At 38.4% G+C, this 10,790-nt stretch overlaps 1 protein-coding gene across 2 annotated transcripts in view; it reads left to right on the plus strand.

The window, feature by feature from the left end:
• LOC127369707 (phospholipid phosphatase-related protein type 4-like) overlaps window positions 1–10,296 on the plus strand; it is a 53,798-nt gene extending 43,502 nt beyond the window's left edge. Inside the window, exons 11-12 of one of the 2 annotated variants that reach the window (XR_007886109.1) lie at window positions 47–8,299; window positions 8,393–10,296. Coding sequence is in view for 1 of the 2 variants with exons in the window: in XM_051411341.1 (XP_051267301.1) it covers window positions 47–948 (902 nt within the window). In the remaining variant the exon portion in view is untranslated. Of the gene's footprint in view, window positions 1–46 lie in introns of both variants that reach the window. The other variant, XM_051411341.1, reaches the window with a different exon arrangement.
• The last annotated feature ends 494 nt before the right edge of the window (window positions 10,297–10,790 follow it).

The raw sequence follows: 10,790 nt of genomic DNA on the forward strand, positions 1-10,790 counted from the left end.
AGAGATAATAAGATTATTATTGATTTATTTGGTCTTGTTCTCTCAGGAGGAGGTTTGGAAAGATCTGGCAGTATAGTCCGTGTTGAAGCTCACCCAGAGTCCAGATCACACAAACCCGTGGTGAAACCCCCGAGCACCGATGGAAGTGGCTCCTGGCGATGGAAGCCCCCAGAACAACGACCTTCACTTCGACAGTCAGCTTTCGCCCTCAATGACCTGAACAGACACACGGACAGCTGTGATTCTCTAAGGGATGGAGGGTCAGTGGATGGGCGGAGGAGTGTGACAGGGACTGAAACAGAGAGCGAAGGGGGAGGAGACGGAGGGGGAGGAGGAATAGGAGGAGGGGGAGGGGTAGGAGGAGGTGTATACATAAACCATCCACATGTTGTACACCCTTTACATCACAATTTTAACCCCAACAATCCCAATAATCCCAACTTTAATAACGCTCACTTCAACTTCAACCCCAACTCTCCTAACTCCAACATGCCGTTCACCCCCCCTGCCAGCTTTGCTCCTCCCTTCCACCCCCACCCTCAGGCCATCACCACCATCAGGGTCACCCCGGTGGAGGGAACGGCCGCCAGCAGCGACGGCGGCTCAGATTGCCAGTCGGTCGCCTCGTCCAGCCGTGAGTCCACCCTGAGGAGGAAGAGCGGCTCCCACATTGTCCATGTCCCTGAGCGAGGGCCCACCCCCGACCTCCACAACAACTACCGCCACAGTGATGACGGTAACCGCCCCGACAATGAAAGCAGCAACCGTTTCCACGAAAACCTTCGAAGTTTTCAGGAAAACCCCATCCACCCTAACCTGCCAAACCACCCCAACAGGCAGATGCAGGGGATGTTTGGTCGTCCCAGTCCAACCCCTCCCCCTACCTTACCCCGCCCCATCCTGACTCACACTCCACCTCCTACTCTGGGCCTGGCCTATAAAGAATGACAGAGTTAAGTTCATCCATCGACACCTGTGATAACAATGTGTGCTACTTTCAACGGAGATACTGCTTGGGCCATTCAGAACTTCAGAAATGAAGGGAAATTGGGTTAAATCTGTCTTATAAGGGGTGGCCACAAATCCTACCCACAACCTCTCACCTGACCAATCAGGGCACAATATGTGTGTCTCCCCGCCCCAGCACCCCAGCTGGATAAATGTTGTCTTACTAGGAGACGTACTGAAGGCTCATAAAACCTACTAGCAATAGGTTCACCATCTAGTTTGAGTCACAAGCCATAGAAAGTACAAACACAATTATCCCCATCCCCAGTCTCCAACTGGCCAATAAGAAAGGACTATAGTTAAGGCTTAACATATTTGGGGTGAGTTTGATTCAACATTATGGGTTTTTTTTTATCTTGGACTGCTGTGTACACCAATTTTTTTGTAAATGTGATAAATTGAGTGCACTTGCTTCATAGGCACAAGGAAAATGGGCTAAATAAACTGATTGTCCTTTGACTCACTCTGAAGGAGAGATTCCAGCCTCCTCAGTCTGTCCCATAGCTCCCTGCCAGCGAGGATGGATTCAGCCTAATGACTCCTCTGACTGCTAGGTCAGCTGTAAATGGGATCACATTCTTATCACAACATTCATACACACAGTATATTCTCAGCTTTTATCCTGGTGTCAAACACAGGGACTGATATGTAAACCTTTACAGTGTAACCACATTAGATGGAAATTTGAACTCAAAGCCCATAACTGTGCTGTGTTTGTACATATGATTGTGGGTTGCCACGGTGGAAATTAAAACCCACGGTCTTGATTGTGTCTGGGCTACAAGGAGTCCCTTTTGGGCAATAATGGTATCTCTTACTTCATGGTGGTATTGTGTTTGTGTTGGATACGAACAATATGATGGGGCATACATTGTGTTTAAATATAGTAAAACAAGCGCTCTGTTTTTTACATGCTGTGTTTTAATGATGTGCAGTATATCAGTTATCCTTACTGTGTAGTAGCTGTACTGTACACCGACACAAGCAGCATGTTAATCATCTGAACAAACTTAGACTATACACACGTCCAAAGACTGAAGGAAGTGAAGTGTTTTGTTTTCTTCATTTTGGTTAATTTTATGAAGTTATCATGTCTCCCAGCATTACAGAGTGGGTGTTACTGCAGTTGAGTTTTAGGGAAACTTTTGGGAAAAAATACATCTAATATTTATAGAATAAAGTCATGATATTTTGAGGAAAAGGTTGCAATATTATAATAATAAAATGTATTTCAACGCCACAGTACAATATTACAAGAATACAGTCCTAACAAACAGGAAGAAAGATTGTAGTTTTGAAAAAATATTTAAATAATAAAGTGTAATTTTACGAAAATGTATACTACAATACAAAAGTTTTATTGTAATGACATTACAAGACAATGCTTTAATTTTAGTCAAAATAGTTTAAACATTTTTATAATTTACAAGAATAAAGTGTAATTCTACAAGAATGTATGATACAATACAATTTTACAAAATAGGATAACACTACAAGATAAAGTTTAAGAAAACAAAATGTACACAAGTGTAACTGTACATTAAAAGTCATAATATAACAAGAATCATTTCTTAATCATATGAGAAAAGAACTAAGTTGCAATTGTACATGAAAGTCATTATAAGAATAAAGTCATTATTTTGAGAACATTTTGTGATATTTCAAGAGCAACAAAATGTCTACTAGCTTTTTTTAGCATTGCCCAGCTGTCCATGTTGTTGCAGACTTGACATGTCTGTACTAAAATCTTTGGTGCATATTATAACTTCAGATCCTCAACAACTCACCTGTTTTCTACAATAGAATATGAATATCAAAATATATAATTTTACAATTTCAATCTCGAAATATGATTCATATTTATATTTCTTCTTAGAAAATAATATTTTTTTCATAATATTGTGGCTTTCTTTTCTGGACTTTACTCAAATTATAAGGTTTTTGCGAAATTACACCTTAATACTCATACTCTTATGACCTTTTTTTCTAACATTATGACTTTTTTTCTCACCAATTTATTCTGAAAATCAGTGGGAGCATAATATTCCTCACTAACTTTGCCTTGGTATTTTGCATGAGTGGTTGATATTATGAAGTACAAACCATTCTGACATTTCCACTCATGAATATTGGAGAAGAATAACCTTAAAATGTTATGTTTAGTGATTAGCAGACACAACACACGATTCGGACTATTTAACACACATTACTTATCATTTTCTGAGCCCAGTGTTTACATTCTGTTTAACTTAGTGCCCAAGTGCCATCAAAAGAAAAGTCATGTGACTGTGGGCTAGTCACATAGATATACTGTGTTAGTGCAGGGCTGTAATGGATAATGTAAAACTGCCTTGGGCATAGAGTTTGAAGAATTTGAGAAAGCACAATTGCTGCAGCTCGATGACAGTGGATATTTATAGCTGTGTACATATCTGTATCATTTCTGTAAGCTGCCACATGATGATGTTTCTGGAGATGATGATGGCCCTGCAAATGGCGTTGTAAAGAGCTGTGTTGTTTTTAATGGAATGCACGATAGTTAACAGGACAGGACTTATTCTAATGGTTCAACATTTATTATAGGGAGTAATTTGGTTAAACAAGCTGATATAGGTATATGTTTGAATGTGACAAATGCGTTTTATTGGCAACTCAACTCCTTTACATTCTGTTCCCTTTAACATGAAAGAATGGACACAGATTGGTCAACAAGAAACGTTGTCAATGTTTGAAGAAAGCATTCAAGAAGGTTTCTGTGCTCGTTCTTGCATTGATCTAGTTTGGTGTGTTCTTGGATTTTTGGTTCTCTTGCTGTCATTATTCTTTTTAGCTGGAGGTTTGGAGAGAACAGGCAGACAATTTGGAATTGTTTTGGAAAAATTGTGTATCACCTGTAATTACACCTAACTGAACACTGCTCACGTCATGTATTCGACGACCTTGGAATGAGGGCTGAGAAATTTGTAAGAGAAATTAAGGTGGCCACGTAACTCACGAAAAACACAAATGACCCTATCTAGAGCCAGTGTTTGGTTTTTCCATTCTGGGCTACTGTAGAAACATGGTGGTTCAATATGGTGGACTCGCTCCCTCTGTAGATAAAAACAGCTCATGCTAATAAAAACACAATTCTTATTTTCAGATGATTATACACTAATGAAAACATGCCTATGAATATTATATTCTATTTCCGCCTATAGATCCTCCTAAATGTTACACACTTGGACCTTTAATGAGCAGGACAAAGTGTGGTCAATTTTTGGTTCATGACCCTCTGGTTCTCACCCCTCAGGCTGACTTTAGAAACAGATGTTGTTTAGTTGTCATGTAGTAGAAAGTCTTAACCATTTAACAGTCTAAATTGTCTACACATAATGCACCCCTTATCCAAAGCTGATTTACCTGCCTAAATCATTTACAAACTCTTGCACTTCTCTTCTGACACATGTAAATGGTAGGATACAGTTGTATTATTATTCTAACACAGCCCGGAGGAATGTAATGAATCTGATACTCCCATAAAAGTTCATTATTTTTGCACTAATCTGTGCATACATTCTGTGAGGCCTATATGTTCGATTCCAGTCCATTTCCAGCAATTCATGTTTTGCAGTGAGACTGTTTAACATGAATACTGAGATAGACAGTAAAACAGTCCCCTTAAAAATTACTAATCACATCCACAAATGTGTTATTTATCCCTGTGTATAGCCTTGGAGAGAGAAGTATATTTTGATATGATAGATGTTGTGGAATGTGGTTTGTGATCAAACGCAAAACATTTTATCTAATTTGATGTGAAAGGCATGTCAGTGGAGTATAATTTCAGTTCAATAAGCTACCCTTACTCATATTTAGTTTCAAAATTTTGCATTTTGAGTATGGTTTTGTGTGCTTTTAGCAAGAGGAACAAATATTAATTTGATAGGAAAATTGAATGAGCTTGGTGTAGTGGAAATGAGAAGTTGATTTTGGTATACTGATGTGTCTGATTGTGTTTGCAAGGGAAACCTTTGAATTATAGCTTATTAAGAAAGGCAAACCATCAATAGTCAGAGTATTGGCAGCAAAAGCTAACAGCATGTTTATGTTCTTATGTTGTAATGTCCTTAAGCTATGGTTCTCATCTGAATTCCTTTTTTTAGTATGGTATTTTTTGCCATTTTCATTGTGGACATTGTTACCTAATTGCAGTTTCAGCGTTGGTATGTTTAAAATCATGGTTGCTAACTAATGTGTTTTGAATGAAGATAATGGGAAGTACAACTTACATGAAAGATGGCTGGATTTGATGGTTTGAGTAAGAGGATGTACATTGCAACCCCAGAATCCAAGCAAATTTGTGGATACCAAAATGGAAATGGAAAAGTTTCAAGTACAGTGATTGCATTGAAACTCCCCTTTAATGTGCAATCTGCCCAGCTCCCGGCACATGATGACATGGTGAGCCCAAGAATTAGCTTTTTGTTGAAAGAATGTCACTGCACCTGATCATTACTGCCACCAAAGTAAGGCCCAGCAGCTGAAATCAGGGGCAGAGGAAAACCACTTCTGCTCCGTCCTCTTACTTTGGCTTTTGAGTGTATAGTAATGAGATCTAGTTGTATTGTGCAATTTGCTATTACAGAAATATATTCTGTGAAATTCAGATGATATTGTATATATCTCTGAAGCTCACATTGTCGTTAGCCGGCTGTTTTATTAACTGCAGCTTGTGCACCCTGGAACTCCAGTAAAAAATGTTTGCAGCCTTAACTTATCAAATTTCAATTTAGCCCTTGTTACTATTATATGATAAGGGATTGAACTATCTGATGTTGAAGTCTTTAGTTTGGAAATGGTACTGATAATGAACTAGTTGAATGGGGGTAGCAGTTTATTAGCTTACTTGCATATTAAGGGTACCTGGATTGTTACGCTAGCAGCTACATAGCTAGCCTTCATACTACCTATTGTTACACAATAAAGCTGCAGTAGATCATTTTTATATCATATATTTGCTGCAACTTTCACTATATCCTGACAGCAGTACTTGAGACGGATAATCGGTGAAAAAATCTGGTTCCTAATTTGCAAGAATCCACCAGGACCGAACAAAAACAACCAATCAGAGCCAAGAAAGATTGTTGATTGTTGAGTCTCATTCCCAGGGCATCAAATACAGACGCTTTGGGACTCTGGGAATGAGACTCAACAATCAACTATCTTCAAGCCACCAACCCAAAGCGTCTTTATATTTTTCCAGACTCTGATTGGTTGTTTTTGTCAAGGTCCATTAGATTCTTGTAAATGCCGTTAGGAGCACTAGGAGGAGCCAGAGGAACCTGAAGTTATTTTTATAAAAGTAACCTACTGCAGCTTTAATGGCCTCCTGGTGTTCAAAGATTTAACCAGCTGGTGAAAGTTTGTTATAAAAAATAAATCAGAATGAATGTGAATGATCCACAGTTAATGTCTTATTACTAATAATCAGCTATTTTTGTCTTTTCTTTCATTGAATCTCTATTGATATGACATATATATATATATATATAGATATTTTTGATTAGTATATGTGAAAGAGAACTTTTTATATCTGCTTGTCAAATGTATTGCTAATTGCCATGGCAACCAGTTGCACTCATATGAGCGCATGGTCGGTTAAACCTTACAGTTAGTGCTATAGCCAGCCGAGAAGGAAATCTTAACACTGATGGTACTATTCTGCAACTGTCATTTGAGGATCCTGAAAGCAGTTAAACATGATTGACACTTTGCATTTCTATTGCAAGTCAGTCAGGAAACCAGCTGCTGGAATTCAGTTCATTTTCTATGACTTTCTGTGACTCACCACTGTTGCCTCACAGCAGACAGGTCAGATCAGCTGTAGGTCTTGCATGCTCTTAAAACACACTGATACACGAGAGAGCAGTTTGGTTTTTCTCATCAGACAAAGGATTCCGCCACTACGAAGAGATCCATTGTGGAATAAGATACATGTAAAGAATGTTAAGGAATAGTTCAACATTCAGGGAAATACACTTATTTGTGTTCTCTTTGAGAGTAATATGGGTAGATACTTTTTGTTAAAGTAAAAAAGAGTGTGTCAGTAAGATGGATCTCCAAGACCCTAATTTCTGCAGTAAACAGAATAAATGTTCTCGTGTCCCAATCCGGAGAGAGAACTCCAGAAAGAGGCAGCCCGAAAGGGCAGGCAGCAGAATTTGAGTGTAGTGACACAGCAAGGAGGGAGTCAGGTTGTTATTAGCCTAGATTAGTATAAAGACTAAAAGCACAGGGAAACAGCTAGCCTGGGACCGTCTAGATTTCAAAAACACACCTACCAGATTACGTAACTCCAAACACAAAGAGAAATGTGAAAATGTGTAGTTTTTAGGAGAGTTACACGCAACAACAGTTCTCTTGGAAAGAAAGTAAATTAGCGTATATCCGACAGTGTGGCACTATTTCTTTAATACAATCTGCCATCCAGCAAGACTGTAACCATGTTACTGAAATGTAAAACAATACTATTATATATCATCAGTGGTTACAAAATATTATACAGAACTGATTCTGTAAAACTGTCCAATTGAATTCTTGGTGTAGGTTTAGGTTTGTTGTTGTATTTTTTTTCTATCAGATTTATAATCAGTTGACATGAGCTACTATCTGTTTATAATGATCAACAACAGTAATGGTTTGCTGTTTCTATTGCTGTAAATAGACATTTGTATCTTTATACTCATCAGTATATCTTGTGCGTGAACCCAGACTGATGGTTTGGGTCGTTAGCTCGGTGGGAAATGCTAATGTTTAGCATAGACTAAAAGACATTTTCAACCAGGCCTGGAGCCAATTCAAGTCCATCCATCCACAACCTGAACAGATACTAGTGTCCAGTCTATAGCCCACTGATTTTTATGTACTGTTTAGTTGGCTATATGGCTGTCTCATGCCACAAATGTTACTGTAATTACATTTTGAATTCCAATTCTAGCGTTCAGTGGATTGAACCCAGGCCTCACATCTGTTTGGTACACTACAAGACTTCTAACATTTTAATAGAAAGCGTTTATTACAAAAAAAGCTGCTGTCATGTGAATGCCTTGGAACTCCTATTTAGGTGTAATTTTCCACTTTGTTTCATAATCCGGTGTTTCATTTAAAAATGCCTGTTTGTATTCATCAGGGCTGTCACTTTTTATTAGAAATTAGAAAATTTGTTTCAACATGGTTAATTTTCAAAGTGTGATGACCTTCACACAGCTTCAATCAGCTCGACCTATGGCATTGCCCTGTTGACCTCTCAGTAAACTAAGCCAATAATGTTATGTTGTTTACTACAAATATGGAGGACAGTAGCGAGCAAAGCTGTTCAGAGCAGACACTCGCGACACCAAAGTATCTGAGAAGCAGTGTGCTTCTGACTTTGCATACAATGCAGCTGTCTAACTCTACAACTACAACAAATCCTCACCCAAGTGAGGCATTGGAGCCGCAGACGAGCGGAGCAATGTCAAGTGTAAAACCTCGTCTGACTGCTACTATTTGGCACACTCGCTTCAGCAGAGCTGTGCCAGAGGCTCGTAAAAATGCCATGAAATAGCACAATTTATATGCAAAGATATGTGGCCCATTGGTGTGGTAAGACCAAATGTTTTATCCTTTAGTACAGTCTTTACATTATGTTTTCCCAAGTGGTGTCGTACAGTACTTTGTGTTTTAAGATATTTTTTTAACTTCATTCAAACGAATTGCGCGTCATTCAAAAGTCGTTTGAACATGATTTCTGGAAAAAGTGACAGCCCTAGTATAAACGCAAGCCTGGTTATCCTGAAAGACAGCTGTCTATGTTAGTCCTGACAAGTATTCTTTTTTGGAAGTTTGAAGTTTTTAAAGTTTTGGAACGTGGTTATAAACCTATCAAAGTTATAGATCATGCCGATAGTTGTAGGAAACATTGATACACACTGCAGTTATAGCTATGGTCTTCAGTATAGCTTAGACAGGCTTTGCTGCGAGACCCAGAAATGAGTAAATCAGCCTGATAAGTGAGGCCAAGAGGAAATGTCACTTGATGGAGATAAAATGTCACAACTTATATTCAGTGAGTATTTATGGAATTCAGTATCCGTGTGGTCACTGTCAGCTGCTATGTTTACATGTACACTGTTCACACTATTCTGTATATTTTATTGTGTTGTACAGTAAATGTATTGGCATTGTTGGTTCTCTTATATGCACCATACCCTTTTAGAGAGTTACTCTAATAGAGTGCTGCAGGAATGAGTCCTAGTTAAGTGACCTAGAGTTAACACAACTGACGAGATTTTCACGTTTTGTTCTACAACATAAAAAATGTCAGTAAATACCCCACCTGTCAATTTTGAAGCTTTTACATGTCTAAAAAAAGGCAGTTGGTAACAAGTGGCTAAATGACACTACAGAGGCTGATGATGATATTAAACGTCAGTACGCTGAACACTTTTTTCAATTTTTAACTGGTTATGACAGTCTCAGTTGAATACTGATGTCTCTATATGAACTACATTAACAAACACAACCATCAGAGAGAAGATTGGCATTTATATACAGTTATTCTTAGTGCCTTTATACAGTTGAATTTCCCTTGAAATCAATGAAACTAACCCCCCCCAAAAAAAGTTCCTTTTTACTTCTGGCAATCGCATTTACGCTTCAAAATCATAAAAGTCATGTTCATCTGTCAAGATTATCTTGCTGAACAAAACATGTAAGAATCAGATTTTTTTCTGCAACAACCAAAATCCAATGGAAAAATGTTGTTGAAGTAAACAGGACGATGTTAACTTCTGAGTTGGCCTACAAAAACACGCTATCCCTGCAGCTTTCTATAGGATATAGTGTATATAAGCTAGCCTTATTCAGCATAAAGCCTGGAATCAGAGGGAATCCTGGCCGTAACTGGGATCCAGATAATATGTACATGTAACGATAGCTACTGAAATGAAGTCGTCTCATACATTCTGACTGTAACGCTCTACATTTCACAAGAAAACACAGTCCGCTCATCATGTGTGGACAACAGAAGTGTTGAATCGAGGCATGTTTTATAAGTAATATTGACTTGCATTGGGACTGGGATTATTTTGTGCTATCACATCATATTTGGGCTACGTTGAGGGCTGACTGCAGTGTGACTGATAACTGTTACATTTGAACTGACTGACACGTACAAGAGTGACAGTGTACTGATAATGACAGACATCCAACAAGTATCTGTTTTCCAGTGGTGTCTCTGTAACAAAATAAAAGTTTGATATCAAATGTGTCTGTCTCAATTTGTACCTGTTTGACCTTTTATATCCCTGTCACTGTCACATATCTGGCTCCTGGTTCTGTTGTATATGACTAGTTGTCTGGAGAAAGACAAAATGTCAAAAGGCTGAAAAGGTTTGGAAGAGAGAGACATGGAAGCCTAAAAATGTTATGGTCCAGTGATTAGAATTTAGCATGGGATTTTGAAATTGTGCATGGCTGGATAACCAACTGGGAACCAACAGAACTCTAGGGGCCCTGAAAGCTCTGGGTTTACTGGGTGTTAACTGGTTTGGGCTCATTTACTTGAAACTCTGTTGGGCATGACATAGTAACGGCTTTAAAGCTGCAGTAGGTACATTTTATAAATATTAAATATATGCTGACAGTAGTACAAGTAGTACTGGCTCCTCCTAGTGCTAATGGAATTTACAAGAATCCAGGGATTAATGCAGCTATGGATATGAACTACATTACGTTTTTTAATGAAATAGGTTCCAAAG

This window comes from Dicentrarchus labrax, unplaced genomic scaffold (assembly GCF_905237075.1).
Source record: "Dicentrarchus labrax unplaced genomic scaffold, dlabrax2021, whole genome shotgun sequence".
Classification (NCBI taxonomy): Eukaryota; Metazoa; Chordata; class Actinopteri; family Moronidae; genus Dicentrarchus; species Dicentrarchus labrax.